The sequence below is a fragment of the Martes martes genome, assembly GCF_963455335.1.
Source record: "Martes martes genome assembly, chromosome: 8".
Classification (NCBI taxonomy): domain Eukaryota; kingdom Metazoa; phylum Chordata; class Mammalia; order Carnivora; family Mustelidae; genus Martes; species Martes martes.
In genome coordinates this window covers 102,985,851-103,003,999 of record NC_137895.1, presented here as the reverse complement: position 1 = coordinate 103,003,999, position 18,149 = coordinate 102,985,851, and the positions used below count along the sequence as shown (strand labels likewise).

Sequence of the window (18,149 nt, the reverse complement as noted above, 5' to 3'; positions counted from 1 at the left end):
ATTTCATCTTGGTCATAGTCAGCATCACAGATCACAGAAAACCTTGCCAAGCCTTCTTACCTTAATCAAATAGTTCCTCAAGTCCCATAGCCTTTGTATATAGCCTTCTAGAGGCTGACTCTTGCTAACCACCATGCCCTTTGTGTGTGGAAGAAACTCAGTAAACATTTGGCACTTATTGAATGGGATTCTAGGGTCAAGCTGCTACTCATTTCGTCCTTATCCCTGCCCTCCCTTTGTAAGGTACTCTCACATAAGTATTTCTATCTAAAGTTGTGGTTCCCAGTTTGGGGTTCCTGGAATTAGTGGTCCTTGGAGATGTTACTGAGCTATTAAAAAAACTTTCTGAAAAGAAGGGGTACCTGCACCCCAATGTTCACAGCAGCAATGTCCACAATAGCCAAACTGTGGGAGGAGCCAAGATGCCCTTCAACAGATGAATGGATAAAGAAGATGTGGTCCATATATACAAAGGAATATTACTCAGCCATCAGAATACCCACCATTTGCATTGACATGGATGGAACTGGAGGGGATTCTGCTAAGTGAAGTAAGTTAAGCAGAGAAAGACAACTATCATATGGTTTCACTCATATGTGGAACATAAGGAATAGTGCAGAGGACCATAGGGGAAGGGAGGGAAAACTGAATGGGAAGAAATCAGAGAGGCAGATGAACCATAAGAGACTCTGGCCTCTGGGAAACAAACTGAGGGTTACAGAGGGGACGGGGTGGGAGATGGGGTAACTGGGTGATAGGTCACATGTTGTGATGAGCACTGGGTGTCATATGCAACTAATGAATTGTTGAACACTACATCAAAAACTAATGAGGGCTAACTGAACATAATACTAAATAAACTAAAAAAAATCTTTCTGAAATACATTTCATTGGGATGAGATCTTACAGGTTAAGTAAAACAGCAAGGTTGTTTTTGTGAATTTGCCTGGTATTACACAATAATTATATGTATTTTATGTGTAAAAACTATGTATGGGAATTGTGCAATGATAATAATACACTATGTATTGCTTGCTAATACTGTCACTCAGCTCCCCAGATATGTCTTTAATGACAACAACAAAAAGATGATTTTTTTTTAAATTGTTTGCGAGGTAAAAGTTTTCAACATGTTTCAGAGAAATATGGGGAAGATAATGGAAAGGGTCTTTGATGATGAAAGGGTAGAAAAGCCATTCATCTAAATGGTTCTGAATACATGGTACTTCAGGTAAATCAGGTGTTGTAAAACATTTTTTATTTCATAACTGTGATAATGATTTTCACACTGCTGTAACTCCTCCTGAGCAAAACAGTCCAATTTCATCTGAATGGGAGAACGGAGTCACAGAAAAGCAATCATTCTCACCTAGAGACTGAGAAACAGCCAAGACTCTGCTCTCTTTTAAGTTTTGTTTCTTCTTTTGGCACAGCTCTGCTGAATCTCCTTAGGGCCTCTACATTAGGAATGTTTCCGTGAATTCATCTTTCTTTTGTGGAACATTTTTTCTTCTTGTGAGAATGAGCCAGCACCCAACTCAAGTGGCACAAATGACGTGTATTCTGTGCCAGGAAGAGATCTGCCAACTCCCAGGCAAACCAAGCTATGTTTCTGTTGAAATTCTTTTTCATGCATTTCTTCCATTCCGGCCACAATGCCATGCCGAGAACAGCTGATGCCACACTTCTGATCAATGGCATGGTTATAGCTTTGCTTGGCTTTGTGCTTTGAGAACAAAAACTAGGGAAGGGGAGGACAGAGCAATACAGAATGGAGACACCAGGCTCAATGCCCCTGCATGATTTCCAAAGCATATTTTTAAGGACTTGAGGACTATACTATCATCTGTCTTAGGAACACTGTTACTGTTCATGCAACCAGAAAGCTTCATGCTCAGTGGAACACCTCACCGATGTTTGAACTAAGGCCTTGTACCCCACTCCCAAAAGGCTCTTGTGGTCAGCTTCTCTCAACTCATAAGCCATTTGCCAGTGCCTCCCTTCACTTGATTTCTGTTCCTATCTGTATCTTAGACCTAGAATGCCCCCTTCAGTTCTCAGCCTATCGAGATACCTTCTTCACATCACTCACGAAGTGCCCCAAACCACTCCCCTCCATGAAGCCTTGACACTGACACTCTGAAAAAGGTCATGATCTCACCCTTTCTGGTCCAAACACAAAATTCCGGACTTCCTCATCTACTGCTTCACTAAAATCTCCATCACTTGAATACATATAATTAGTGCTTTTAATTATATATTTGTTATTAGCTCAGAGTTTGGTATGTCTTCATATACCATCATAAGCATTTTTCCAATCTTACACTCTGTATATCTCATAATACAGTACCATGTGAAAAAAAAAAGGATACTTAATACCTTTATCTTGATTTCAAGGGCCAAACGGTACCTCTAATTGCCCTGGGGTGAAAGCCACTACATTATATAGTGAAAAAGGAAGGACAGGGCAGCAGCCTTTACCAAGTTTCCATGAGTGAACTCTTACTCCTAACCCCTGACCTCTGGCTGTACCCCTAGCTATTGGCTGTCCACTTAGTTACAGGACCTCTATGGAAAGATTCTTGGTTCCTCCTTTTGAATGCCTTATATTGATCCAAGGACACCCACCTCCAATCTGACCTTTTATATTATGATCTGAAGTAGTCTTTGATACTGCTCTCACACACCCCTATTTTCCTCCTCTGTGTACCTTGCTTTGCAATAGAATCAGTCTTAAGGACAATAGTGATGCCTGGAAGATAATTTCTCACTGTGAGAGCAGAATACCTAGCTTCTTCTTGGTGGGATCACCAGGTTCCCTGGAAAAGCATGTGTAAGGTGTTAGTGTGTAACAGATACAGTCTGGAGTACATGTCCTCCTTAGTGTTGTAACTTGGACAGTCATTTCCTTGCACAGAAAATCAAGACACATTCTGCGTTATGGGAAGCATTTTGTGTGTGAAAAGAGTTTCTATCAGTTACTATACTTAAATATTTAGATACACTAATGAGAGTGCTTTCTGTTTCTTGGAATCAAGATGTAACACCTCATTAGGATATCAAAGGTCCTCCATTTCATTTCATTGGTCAGTTACAACATCCATATAACTTGAATATGATGAAATTATTTCTTCTGTAAATGTCTTTGTTTAATATAGTCACTACTCATAGCAAATGTGTTACGGATGGGAGAAATAAGTGATATGCATCATTCGAGAAAGTAGGAAAGATGACGAAAAAGGAGAGGAAACAGAGCACAGAAAGAAATGGGGACATAGTTATCAGCAAGGGAATGCAGGAAGTAGAAGACTGGTTGAGGAAGTTGAGAATGCAGGAAGCAGGATGGAGAAATAAAAATGATCTTTGTTGTCTGTCATGATGTTGATGAGCACTGAAATTCTGCCAGGTGTTGGTTTGGACTAACTTTCCATTGGGCTTGCAAATGAGCATACTATTTTCCCAGCCCGTGAAATGTTATTAATAGACAAGGGCAAGGTCATATAGAGAGGATGAGACAGAGGTAAAGAATCCAAAGTCCTTTCCTGACTTTTTTTTCCTGACTTGTAAAACCTTAGAAAGAGTTTTTGAAACAGGAGAATTTAATTTATTTGACAGATAGAGATAGGCAGAGAGGCAGGCAGAGAGAGAGGAGGAAGCAGGCTCCCCGCCGAGCAGAGAGCCCGATGTGGGGCTCAATCCCAGGACCCTGGGACCATGACCGGAGCCGAAGGCAGAGGCTTTAACCCACTGAGCCACTCAGGCGCCCCGAAACAGGAGAATTTAAAAGAATAAGCACATTTGTCTCATATGCTTGTGTTTCTACAAAGATTTTCACAAAAAATCCACACTTGCGATGTATATCGCACTGCCTTTTAATTTTTGCTTGGCAAATAAGGTAAAGGAAAGATTTTATTTTTATGGTTAATGAAGTCTTGCACTTGATATGATTCAAATCTTTTGGAAAAGTCAGATGTCTCCAAGAAAATGCAATGAACAATCTCCCATATCAAGTATCCAGGTACTAATATTTACAGACAGGGCATAACAGTAGGAAAAAAGATTGTTTCATAAAGAAATGTTAAGAATAAATGTATAAGTAAAACGCTGATCACTAGACTATACAGTATATGAATTTTGGGGAGGTTTCACAGACATACATCATGATTTGATTTGTGGCTTGGATTATAAGTTCTCTTTCTGGGCATCTTTTGCTTGACAGAATCCCAGCACAGCTCAAGTTCCTGGAAAGTTTAAAAGGCTTCTTCTGCCAATGTGTCAGTCTCTAAGGGTTTAGTGCTTGGATGTCAGAGTAAGTGTTGATGATACTCGGAAGATCTGGGGGAGCATATTACTAAGTTGATAAAACATCTCTTCAGAAATACTCTGTCAGAAGTAAAAAAAAAAAAAAAAAAAAAAAAAAAAGTTCACATTTGTTAAACCATCATTGATTTTTAAATTTTTAAAGTCATTTAAAATATGGAACTACTCCTAGATAAGGACAGCTGTATTTGGAAATTCTCTTTCATGACTGAGTTAACCACATGGTTATGGGCAGTGGGTGTTTTCGTTCTGAGAAACTATGTTGTTTCTGTCAAATAGTAAGTTTAATTACCAGAAAAATCCCTAGATAACTCTAGTGTAGTCAGTTATCTAAAGTACTATCTAAAGTACTGTAGTCAGTTATCTAAAGTACAGTAACTAAAGTACCACTGATTTTGCTAAGCTCTATATAGAATACAGAATCATTTTCTGCTAATGTCCTTTTATGTGAATTTTTCAAGAACTATAGATCACGAATGTGGGAAAAAAACAAAAGATGAGTCAAATTTGGTTTTGGGGTTAAATAAAATATCCCTTGAGTGGAAGATGCTGACATCTTTGACAAAAATCTAAATGCCTTTATGGCATCCAAACACTTCTCCCCTTAATAAATAGAAAGCTGTTAGCATTTTATTATGTTCTACTGAGTTTAGGACAGGGAGCCTAGTTGTATCTGGGAACGATATAGTAGAGATTAAACTGGGGAGAGATCTATTCAGATAACACACCTGTGGTACTAGAAACTGCACTGTCCTGGAAATTCCTCCATCCCATGAAGCCATTTCCATCATGAAACCTAAAACAGAGCAACAGACTTTGCTGAATTACAGGTTCTGGTCTTCAAACCTACCAGCCCCTTATGGAGATAAACTGAATCTTCACTGTGGGGCTTCATGTCTTGCCTTTCTGGGTAGCCACTCATGTGCAGGAGAGGCGAGGCCCAAAGAACAGATGAACTTCTGCAATCCTTAACTCCCCATGCCAGAGAGGTTTAACATCATTTTGTCAATGCATTTTCCCTTGTGATTTCTCAAGTCCTTTTAGTCTCTACACAGTGAAGCTAAAGCAGGTTATTGAAGGAAAAGTGAAGGTGTGGTTCTATTTTTTCTTCTTAAGAAAATAAAGAGGCAAGAGAGAGCAAGGTATAATCAGAGCAAAATACAAATGACATCCAAATATCCTTGTACTTCAAGAGGGTCAGAGATTTGTTTCCTTTATGACTGGAAAATGAGAAGTAAAAAAATATTTGCCTTGTTAAACCACTTTTAACCAGAGGACAGAGGTAATGTTCATATTCTTCTCCTGAGCTGCTCTACTTTCAATAGTTGGGACTAAGAAATACAGGTCATGTTGTTGAAATATAAGGTTCTGCTCACCTTTGACACACTTAAACACAAGTTCTGCTCTCCTTAAGCACCATGGTATAGTCATTTCCTAAAAAGAGGACCAAAACAAATCATATGTTTTTAACAGAACTCTGTAAAAAAAAAAAAAATTACCTATAATATTGACTGTCTACTTTGTGAACAGATTTGGGCACCTATTTGCTAACTTTAGGTGGATTTCTTCTGGTCTTTAGGTATAATTTGTTGTAACTGTTAGACTATCTTTGTGGAATACAAACCAATTTAATTATCCTACTAATAATAATTAAAAAAATAAACATACCCTTAAAACTTTCTAGATAATTAATTCTAAGGACAAAGTGACAGAGGAACTCCAAATATTCTCAATTTTAGCATGAATAATTCCATTAACTTGTATAATATTGGAACAATACATTAAAATGCTTGTATTGTATAACATATTATTACAAAAGTGACAGAAATACACAAACATTCCATCCCAGTCACCTACCAAACCGAATGCATTCATTTTTCTACATTCCTTTCTAATCTCTGATCAAATGCACACATGAGTGCTACTGCCAGACTAGAACTGATCCATTTATTTTGTATAGTTATGATCTGTGATTATACCATTTTAAATTCTACTTCTTTTCATTATCACCAGAATTACTTTCCCATGTTCCAAGTCTTCATAATCAAAACTATAATGTACATTTATTATTTCATTAGAGTGGTTTTCAATCTTTTTGGGTCTTAGGATCTTTTACACTCTTTTTTTTTTTTTTTTAAAGATTTTTATTTATTTTACAGAGAGAATGAGAGGGAGCATGAGCACAGGGAGAGGTAGTCTTCCCCGAGAAGCAGGGACCCCGAGGGGGGAGATTTTTTACCCTCTTAAAAATCAATGAGGACACCAATGAGCTTTTGCTTATGTGGATTTTATCTCTTGGTAGTTATTACATTAGAAATTAAAACAGAAAAATGAAAAAAATACTAATAATGAAGTAGCAGAAAGAGAATTAAAGAATCCATCCCATTTACAATGGCACCAAAACCCATAAAAAACATAGGAATGAACGTAACCAAAGAGTTATTTTCTGAGTTTATACACCCATGGGAGAAACTAAAAGACTATTCTTTACTCTCAAGTATATGTTTCTGAGGGAACTGACATACTCCTATTAATCAGTTTCTCAGTCATTATCTCAGGGTGAGGAACAATCTGGCTTTCTGATTTTTCACATTCAGAAACAATGGGTTAAGTAAACCACTTTGGGAAACTATTTGGTTGTAAATACGGAAGCTAAACATACACATACCGTGACACCTAACAATTCCATCCCTAAGTATATACCTAGTAGAAATGCCAAAATCTACCTACTAGAATGTTCATAGCAACAGAAGTCATAATAATCAAAACCTAGAAATTACCCAAATGTCCCTAAATAGTAGAATGCATTGCTAATTGTGGTCCTGTCACACAGTAGAGTAATATAGAATAATATGGACAACCACAGACAATGATGTGGGTAAATTTTACAAACATAATTATGGAGTGAAAGAAGCCAGATACAGGAGTACATACTATAGGATTCTACTTATATAAACTACAAAAACAAGCCTAAGCAATCCATACTTTTCAAAATGGAAAAAAATGGTTACCCTCATGGAGAGTGCGGTTTATGAGACTGGAAGGGAGCATGAGGGTGGCTTCTGGGGTGATGGTAATGTTTGGTTTTATGATCTAGGTATTGGTTACAGGGGTGTTAAGTTTGTGAAAATTTGAGCTACATACTTCAGTATACTTTTCTATATGTGTATTCTACTCTAATAAAAATTTAAAAACAAATAACATCTTCATCAACTACAATTATAATAACTAAAAGCTCTAAGTTCCAAATTATTGAACAAGTTAACAGTAAAAAATAAAAGGAAATCAGGAACTTGGGATTCTTGACTTGCAGGTTCATTCTACACCTATCAGGTTAGATTGGCTCTGGTATGACAGTATCTTAGATCACGAATATCTATAGGGATAGATATCTATAGGGATAACCTGGTGATTATCAGGATCTATCTTGCTGATAGATTATTTTTTCCTTTCCTTCTTTTTTTTTTTTTTTTTTTTTTTTTAGAACTTCAATTAATTTCTACAGCTCTGTATACCACAGACACTATGGTCATTACTGTGCACACACTAAAATGTGGTAACCGAGTGTCTAGAAATTCTGTTTGTTAGAGAAAGTAAACACCTGAAAATGCGTTGGGACCCTTGCATGAAAACTATAACAAAGATTAATTCTGTATCCTGTGCAGTGTTGTCTGAATTTGTAGAATAAACTTCTTGACCCGAATGGGTGTTTAAATACAACAAATGGGAGGATGGTGGCTCAATATACTTTTGTGAATTAAAATGGACACTTTGGAAACAAACTTAATGTCCTGCAGCTGGCTGTCCCAATTTAAAACATGTAACTTTTGTAACATTGTGGGAGAGGGAATGCTAGTAGTATCAGATGTCTGGAAGTAAATCCAAACTTAGTGACTTTTGGAAATACTGTTTTTGAGGTTGTTTCCCACCTACATATAACCATTTTTATAAACTGGTTAACCAGGAGTCCAGCTGCAGGAATGTTTGGATGTTTCCTTGCGGCTGGAATTCATCACAAACTTTCTTTGTTATTCTCCAAAGACTTTTATAGATGGACTAGTTAGTGATGATAACTTAACCACAGCTAAACATGCCTGATGGAACTAAAACTTTATAAAGCTACAGTTGAAAAAACCCCAAATAAAGCATGTGTGTTCATCTCTCCTGATACCATATTAAGTATGGCTTAGGCTACATAAGTGAATGGTGACAGATTAGGCAGTCTGATGCAGCTTTCACAGGATGGAGCCAGAATTCTCTTAATTGAAACAATGTGTCTGATGAAAATACAAATGGGATATAAGTGGTAAATCATTTAAAATCACCTCCTCTTACCTGGAATTGATTTTGTGTATGTGTTTACATAGGATACTGCATTTAAGATGAATGAATTGAAATGGTTTGCTCTAAAAAGTAGTATTTATACATCTTTTATTTTGAGAAATAAGTTTTAATAATCAATGGGCAGGGCTTCCTTCCTGACATTCACAATGTGCATGGAGCCATTTTATTTAAAAAAAAAAAAAAAAAGCCACCTCTGAACCAGCACGCCCCAAGTTGCTGATCCGGGTCCTTCATCACCAGGCTGACCACTAGCTCTCCCAAAAGCACTTGCCTGCACCCATTGTTTTGAGGCTACTTTGTTTCTCCAAACTACTTGAAGTTGAGTTTTGGTCTTTGCATTATTTCTTCAGCTTATCCTCTCTAACCAGTTTTTATGCGGATGAGAAGGAAAACAGGAGAAAGCAAACAGTCATGGGAAGACTTTTTTCCAAAATATAAAACAAAGCACAGTACATAATAAAATGAATGGATGATTATGCCATATTTTAACTGTGGAAGCCAACACCTGTATTATTCAAAACACATCCTCGAGCATCCTTGAGAGAATGTTAAAATGAGGCCGGTTTCTTCCTGTTATCTAGCACCTCCTTCTGCTGCCTATTAATGCATACTCAGAGAATGCAAACTAATTTTAATGTTAGTGTAGATCAAATATAAATGTGGAGGCAAATCTAATGCTACCTAAGACAAAAATAGAGGAAGAGGGAGAGAAGGGGGAGGAGTAGGGCCATATGTCTTATCCAAAGCTTAAGCTAATTTTGATTTTCTAGTCTACTTACTATATAGGTTAAGGCTATAATTCTCTGGACATAAATTGCTAAGGATTATTCACTGTTTTGTATCATATGTCGCTCAGTGCTATTAACCATATAGGAGATACAAAGGTCCATTGGATTATTTTTAAAAAGTGCTTTTAGAATGTAAAGTGGATTATTATTATTACACAATGTTGATGGTTAACATATTTATAAAATTACGGTATTATTCTTCTACCTGCTTACCTCTGACATATCATGCACCAGCAAGAGAGGTATGCTTATTGTTGTGATGTCATGGGTACAGCAAACCTTGAGTATATTTCGAAGTCCCATAATGGCAGGATCTCGAGCAGTAATGTTTCCCGACTTCACATTGTCATCCACACAAAGGTGGAAAGCAACATGTATTTCTGAGAGATTAGAATGCCGTGTAATGTAAAATTCTCCTGGGAACACCAAATACAAGCATGATTTTCAAATGAATAAATCACATTCATCAGTCGGCTTTATGAGGAACTATATGGCAGTCAATGAGCTGAACTAGGAGAGGTGTATCAGCAATCTATGTTGGGCTCAGGAAGCAAATACAGCCACTGCTCCTTCATTCTTGGAGAGGTGATGAAAAAAAGAGACAATAGCCATTAGCATTAGGTTCACAAATTGGTCTGAAGTGACCACTAAGCAGTAAGCAAATCAAATGAGTACTTATCTCTATTTTTACATAAATGCTCAAAATGTCCTACTTGACTCAGAGTAAGCATGTAAAAACAGGTTGCTTGATAACCTCTCTTCCCCACACCCTAAATCAGCATTCTCCATCTCAATTCATGGATCTAATCTCCCTTCAGTTAGTTAACTGGCACAGGACAGAAACACAGAAGTTGCCCTTAATTACCTTCTTTATTTCGGTATCTCTTCCCTAAACCACAGTACAGTGCACCATCCACTACTTTCAATAATATCTCCAACAAATATCTCAAACCTGAGGCACCCCATTTTTATTGCTATTACTCTAGCTCATACTCTTACCCTAGTTCACGCCACCATCATCGCTCACCTAGGGTTTTGTCAAAGCCTCTTCATCTCTCTGCTCCCAGTCTTTCCTACCTACAAACCATTTCCACATTTGCAGCCCAAACAATTTCATTATAAATCAGATTATATCACTCATCTACTTAACATTGTCCAGCAGGGTCACACTTCTTCCAGAAGACAATCCAAGCTCTTTACTGTGGTTCCCATGATCTATATGACCGGGATACTGCCTATCTGTCTGTCCTCTTGTCTCACCATCTCCTCTGACGCAGCCACACAGGCTTTTGAAAAGTTCTTCAAACATGTAGAGCTTATTCCCAAATCAGGGCTGCCTTGTCCAGGTTTTTCCCCAAGATTCTTTAATGTTTGACTTCTTTTCACCAATGATGTCTCAGATCAAAAAGTACCTTCTCAGAGAGTTCTTCCTTGATTCTCCCATCTGATATAGGACGACCCTCACTTATTTTTTCTCCACATTGTTCTATTTTCTTCTCAGCACTGAAATTCTTCATTTGAGATTATCTTATTTAAAAAATGTATTTAAATTCAATTTAATTAATGCATAGTGTATTATTAGTCTCAGAGGTAGAATTCAGTGATTCATCAGTTGCATACAACACCCAGTGCTCATTACTTCAAGTGCCCTCCTTAGTGCTATCACCCAGTTATCCCCAACCCCTATCCATGTCCCCTCCAGCAACCCTCAGTTGGTTCCTTAAGTTAAGACTCTCATGGCTTGCCTCCCTCTCTGTTTTCCTCTTATTTTTCCTTCTCTTTTCCTATGTTCATCTGTTTTGTTTCTTAAATCCCACATGAGTGAAGTCATATGGTATTTGTCTTTCTCTGACTTATTCCACTTAGTATAATACCCTCTAGTTCCATCCATGTCATTGCAAAGGGCAATATCGCACTCTTTTTGATGGCTAAGTAATATTTTATATATGTGTGTGTGTGTACGTGCATGCGTGCGCATGCACATATACACACATACATACATACCTCTCTTATCTATTCATCTGTCGACAGACATCTGGGATCTTTCCATAGTTTGGCTGTTGTGGACATTGCTGCTATAAACACTGGGGTGCAGGTGCCCCTTTGGATCACTATGTTTGTACCTTTTGGGTACCCTGGGTTGTAGGGTAGCTCCATTTTTAGGTAGCTCCATTTTTAACTTTTTGAGGAACCTCCATACTGTTTTCCAGAGTAGCTGCACCAGTTTGCATTCCCACTAACTGTAGGAGGGTTCCCCTTTCTCTGCATCCTCACCAACATCTGCTGTTTCCTGACTTGTTAATTTTAGCTATTTTGACCAGCATGAGGTGGTATCTCATTGTGGTTTTGATTTGCGTTTCCCTGACGCTGAGTGATGTTGAGCATTTCTTCATGTGTCTGTTGGCCATTTGTATGTCTTCTTTGGAGAAATGTTTGTTCATGCCTTCTGCCCATTTCTTGACTGGATTTTTGTTTTTTTTTGAGTGTTGAGTTTGATAAATTCTTCACAGATTTTGCGTACCAGCCCTTTATCTGATAAGATATTTGCAAATATCTTCTCCCATTCCTATGGTTGCCTTTCAGTTTTGTTGACTGTTTCCTCTGCTGTGCAAAAGCTTTTTTTTTTTTTTTAAATCAAAGAGACCATTGTTTCTGCTCAATAACTACAGGGATTTTGTCTATCTTGTTTTATGTTTTATCTCCAACACACAGAACAGTGCCTGCTACATAGAAGGTACTTAATAAGTATTTGTTGAATGACTGGATGAACAAATGTTTATAGACAAGGCTTAAAATCCATGCTTCCTGTAATTGCTCCATTTTCTATATAGCCACACTAGTCAACGGCCTTTATATTCTACAGTTTCTCTCAATATAAATACGTAAAATATACAAGCTTATAAAGACTATGTTTTTACAAACACACATGCCTCCCTGAAAATTCTGATGTGAAAATTCTAGGAAAGCTTTGCTCTTCTAAGAACTACACTTCCATCACTAACCCCTGCCCTCACAAATTCTACTTCCCTTTGCTTCAAAGCCATTATTGTAGGATTTTACTTATATTGACTTATAAAACTCATAGTATGCTTAAAAGCATTAGACATACATTAGCACAATGTTTACTCATCCATAGTTACCAGTGTTTGTAAGCTGTACCCATGGATGCCATTGAAGGCCCCATGCAAAGGCCTTTTTCTTTTCTTTTGACTTAAGATAAAAGACTAGATAAGCAGAAAAAGAAATTATAGTAACAGAGACATCAAAATAAACTAGACAAGAACAAAAAAAAAAAAAAGGAGAAGGAAAATTGGTGGAAGAGTACAGTTACAATTTCCCTGGAAGGCAATAAAAGATGCAGACCACCTATCAGAAACTTGGCAGACCATACGGGACAGTATCATTCTGGGCCCAATGAAGTACATTACCACCTCAGTTCCAACTGATCATTTCGATGAGGGGAGTGGCAGCATTAAATATGGGCTATGGTCCAGTGGTGAGGCGATGACTTAGTGAACAAGTCAGGTGCTCTTAATCCCCAAACTGGCATTGCTTCATTTGACCTTACATGACTTGTCTCTTGGCCTTGTTTTACCCAGTAGTGAAATGGGGATCATGAGCTGGCAGTGGTCATCAAAATAATATGATACAGCAGAAAAAGGACTAGATTGGGTATTGAGAAAATCTGGTCTCTAAGCACTTATTGGCTGAGTGATCTTGGGCAAATCAATCTGATTTATAGGTTTTCTGTACTTCGCGTAAGAAATGGGAAAAATAATGCCTGACTGCTTTCCTTACTAAGTTGTTGTGAGAATTAGATGATATAAACCATAAATACTTAGATAATGAAATATATAAATAAATAAATATACAAATATACAAATAAAACTTTTGTTTTGTAGCTTGAAAACTTAAAAGCATTTGTGATTTGGATCTTTCTTCATCTCTGGTAAACCTTCTTGCTGTTGGACAAATGGAAATTCAGATGCTGTCAGCATATCTAATCCAATAGTTAGGTACTCGATTTCTAATGCCCACTACGACATCTCCTCCTGATTTAGTGGTTGTGATACTAACCTATAGGCTTTTCCCAAAAAGGAGCAAGGAAGGAAATAAATATAGCAAGAAAGAGGTAAGTTGCAAAAAACCCACACATCAGTACCTCCGGAATAGGTAAGGAGATTGGCACATTTTAAGAAAGCCACAAAATATGGATGATTTAAATTATGGATCTGTGCAGAGAAATACAATAAATCCTGTCTCAATGAAGGTATTTTTAGATAGAGAGGAGGACAGTTTCCTGTTCCACAAAGTGGAGGAAACAGCATGTGGTGATGCAATCCTGCCTCTAACATTACCCATGAAGGTAGAATCTCTGAAGGTGGGAGGGAGTTCGGAAGCTGATGACCACAAGCTAACTGACTGGCACTGACAAGATGGATACCAGAAAGCAATATGCTATTTGCTTACATTAAATGGAATGTGACCTACATGTAGACAATCTGGGGTAGAAACAGTGAAGGAACAACCTAGTGATTTAGGGAAATGCAAACTTTACTAGTTAGCTTAAAAGACTTTTTGCTTGTGAAGAGATATGCCTTCCTTGTTACATACCCTGTCATCCAAACACTACAAGGGTCACCACAGTGAATTCAGTCTGGAAGAGGATCAAGAGCCTGAATTTCCAGGTGATGAATAATCTACCCAAAAATAACAAAGGAAATTAAAGAAATGGGAAATAGGAACTGTTATGGGGAGGTGGAAGTAAGAAAGATTGTAAATTATATGACCCACGTTTTTTCTACAAGTTCAACTGTTTCCGTATCTAGTATTGTTTATATTTCACAGTAAAAATGACTTCTCGCTTCATTTAAGAAACTAAGAAACAATGTATAACAGAAGAAATTTAAAATAGCAAATGTGATCAAATTTATGCAATTGTCTGAACAATATTTATTGTATGGATCAAGAAAGTCAGCACTAGAATAAGAATAAAGATTTAAATTGCAGAACATCTGTGAAAGTACATTCTGTCAATACAATGTTGTTTCAAAGTGATACACTGACAAACTTCTTATAATGTATACACCATAAAAACTTCTATTTCAAATCTCTGATCTCCATGGATGTGACTATAAGAAAACTGCAATTTCAAATAAAATACTACTTACCAGGTAAAATATTTAAATAGTTTCTGTCAGCATTTTTAGCCTTATCGTCACTTCCTCCATTTCGGTTTCCAGAATCTACTCATGAGATAATGCAACATGAAAGAACATAACATATGAAAGCACATTAATTCTACTGCTCCCCAAACAATCACAGTAACAGCAAAAGTTTGCTAAGGCTAGTTAGGTGCCAGGCATTCTGATACATATTTTACATGTATCATCTCATTTAATTCTCACAAAACTCCTAAAACACAACCTCATGATGTAGGTATTGTTACTATCTTCATTGTATATATGAGGGAACAGAGGGTTAGGTAAGTTAAGTAACTTAACCAAGGATGCACAGTAAATGGAAGAACCAGGTCTTGAACTCACATATCCAGATTCCAAACCCTATGGTCTTAACCACATTCCACTTGCCACTACCCTATTCATCTAGGAGGTTCAGGGCACTAAATTAACTACACATAAAAAAACTTCGTTAGATAGTTGTAGTGTGGTCATCTTTATTTTTAGATTCTGAGTCACTGTTGGTGATATAACTTGTTCAGGACTACAAGCAAATGGTTACTAGTACCAGGAATCACTTGATATTCAGCCCATTCTGAAATCTGCTACTTCTTATCTGTCACCATATACAATTTATTTCAAACAGATACGTGAGACTTTGTTTCAAATGGGAAATTTTTGTTTTAGATAGTCAATAGTTCTTTCTTTCTAGAAGGGATGATATTATTTAGAAGGATAAATATTGGTAAAATAAGACAAATCACAATTGACCATGCATTATACTTGGACGCAAATTATTTTATGTACGTATATGTATTTTTAATAGATTTCTTAGAAGATTCAGATGTATCTTCAACCAAAACTCAAAAATGCAGAATGAATATTAGCATTCAAAGCAGCTATCTTTAAGAGGGTGTATATGTATTCCAATTAAATACACAACTATTTGGAACGGCTGTCACCATCAGAATATCACTTGAAAACAGCCAGAACTTCAAATGGGTAAACTGAAAATACCAAGGGCAATTATGCTTTCAAAAATGTTCTGAATGAAAGTAACTTAATATTTTTACTTAATGACTACTTTGAATAATTGACTATCTCATTGTACCTTATAAATGCACATATTTTATCAACAAGGGGAGAGAGAGGCAGAGAGAGGAGACTCTGTGTTGCCACAATCTATATTTACTGTAATAGTCTGTCTCTCATACAGTGTGATGTAACTGATAGGCTTTGAATAAATATATGATCATAACACAGAAAACAAAAGAAATGATAAATAAGGACTCTAGTGATTCTGTTCATATGGGGTATGAACAAACAGAATCCCTACTAAGTGAATAAGAGAGAAGAGGTCATTGTCCATTCCCTTCCCCATGTTTTAATGGTAATACCTTGTAAAATTAAGAAAATGACTATTTTTCATTTTTAAAAAAATTTATGTAACATGTACACAGAAACAAAACTGTATTTGGCTTATTATCATGGATTGTAGAAACAGAAAGATCCTAATATAATGAACACAGTAAGGAAAACAATGGAATGCCTTAGAATAAACAGGTACTTGAGTATCAGGATGTAAACATGTAAAACAAATACGTGGGTGTGCACAGAAGAGGAAAAGACGAAGAAAGTATTTTCACAGAGTTCTTCTATGATGACATGTGGGTTCCTTTCAGAAAGTTGTCTTTTATAGACCTGCTTGTTTCACTGACTCACTTAAACCACAAAATAGTCGCTTGAACAAGAACAAAATAATACCATGATTTATACACATTGCCTTAACCGTATGTGGTTTGAAAACTTCCTGTCATTTGCTGCACACTTTCTATCTCTCATAAATATACTTAGAATCCTCCTCCTTCTCCCACACCTGTCATGATCTCAATCTCCATGCTTACTCTTATCCTTACTAAGAATAATATTAAGATGTTTCTGATTACATCACTGCTAGTTTGAATGAGATGTAGGAAGAAGATGGTAGAAGAGTAAGAGGACAGACTGGAATTTTCCGAAAGGTCCTTTGTTCGGATACATTTCTGTATGATTTCCTAACACAGCCTCGCTCTGTCATATGTGACACACAGTGCCACAGCAAAGCCACAGTCCCTAGAGTGAAATATAAACTAGTGGCGTTGCTATGGAGAGCCACTGTGAACACTATCAACATTAGCAATGTATGCGCCCTTTAACCCAGTAATGTCTCTTTAGGAGTCGCTGCCTACAGAGATGCTCATATGTGCACAATGATGTACGCATAAGGTGGTTCCTGCATTATTACTTATAACAGCAAAAATGCTGGGACAGATTAAATGTCTACCATGGAACTGATTAATAACAGGATGCCTTGCAATGGACTACTATGTGGCAGTGGGAAAGTAGTCAGGATGTTTTTTATGCACTGATATGCTATGATGGCCAAGATAAACATTCGGTAAAAAAAAAAGCAAAGTATGGAAAAGTGTGCAGAGAAAGATGCCACTTGTGTAAAAAGGAAAAATAAATACATGCACACACATACACACATGGATACCCAGATTAACATAGGTCTGGAAGGTACAAAGGCAGCCTTGGCTGACTCCGGGAAGGGTACTGAATGGCTGGTGGACAATTATGAAGACCTTCACTGTATGCTCTTTGTACAGTTTAAATTGTGAATTTTGAGATTGTTTTACCTATTTAGGAAATGATTAAAAAATAAAACAAGTTTTTAAAAGTCTATTGAATATGGGAACCATAGTGAATGCTAATCAAAGTAAGTCTAGAGAGCTACCTTCTAGCATTAAGAAAAAGAGAGAAATTCTACAATTTCTACTGAGAGAGGAACAAAGACAGCAAGCAAAGATAAAGCAATATCTCTTAGCTTACTACAGAATACAACATATGAACCGAAAGTACTATGATGGTTTCTTTTAAACACTGAAGTTGCAAAACAAACCAACAAAAAAGACATCCGACTACCAGAAGCAGATTTAAAAGTCTGACCAGCCATACTTTAATAACTTGCCAGATTTTATTTTGGGGGGAAGACATCAAGTTTTTGAAAAGATAAAATAAAATAAAATACTGAGTATGCATTAAAGCCAAATAAGAACATCTACTGCAATTTTATGCCTGTGTAATATGAGATGTCTGAAAAACAAGAAACACACAGTTTATATTTATTTTTGAATGGATATTACCCTTATAGTTAGATCTTAACTAAACAAACTTACGGTGCCAATTTAATTTATAAAGAAACTGCTTTTTGAACTTATATTTTTCAATTAAAAAATATAATTACGCTGTAATTTGAGCCAAAATTCTTTCCTTTACCCATATCTTCCCTTAAGTCTATCAATAAATAGAAATCTTCTACAGACCAATGCCATGAACATTTTCTATAGCTTTAAAAATAACGTTCCAGCAAATTTATCAAATAGTTAGAAAGGATGTTTATATTGTGGGTAAATATGAAAAAAAAAAGCAGGACATAGTTCTGGACATAGTAATTTTTCAAAAGAACAATCAAAAA

The 18,149-nt window shown here is 36.7% G+C and overlaps 1 protein-coding gene across 1 annotated transcript in view; it reads right to left on the bottom strand.

Moving 5' to 3' along the window:
• Nucleotides 1–3,586: 3,586 nt before the first annotated feature.
• The window catches only part of FERRY3 (FERRY endosomal RAB5 effector complex subunit 3), a 42,970-nt gene continuing 28,407 nt past the window's right edge, over nt 3,587–18,149 (bottom strand). Inside the window, exons 10-14 of the mRNA XM_080809986.1 lie at nt 14,624–14,698; nt 9,666–9,868; nt 5,697–5,754; nt 5,049–5,116; nt 3,587–4,383 (exon numbers count right to left, since the gene is read on the bottom strand). Coding sequence (XP_080666112.1) covers nt 4,291–4,383; nt 5,049–5,116; nt 5,697–5,754; nt 9,666–9,868; nt 14,624–14,698 — 497 coding nt within the window. The 3' untranslated portion in view covers nt 3,587–4,290. The remainder of the gene's footprint in view (nt 4,384–5,048; nt 5,117–5,696; nt 5,755–9,665; nt 9,869–14,623; nt 14,699–18,149) is intronic.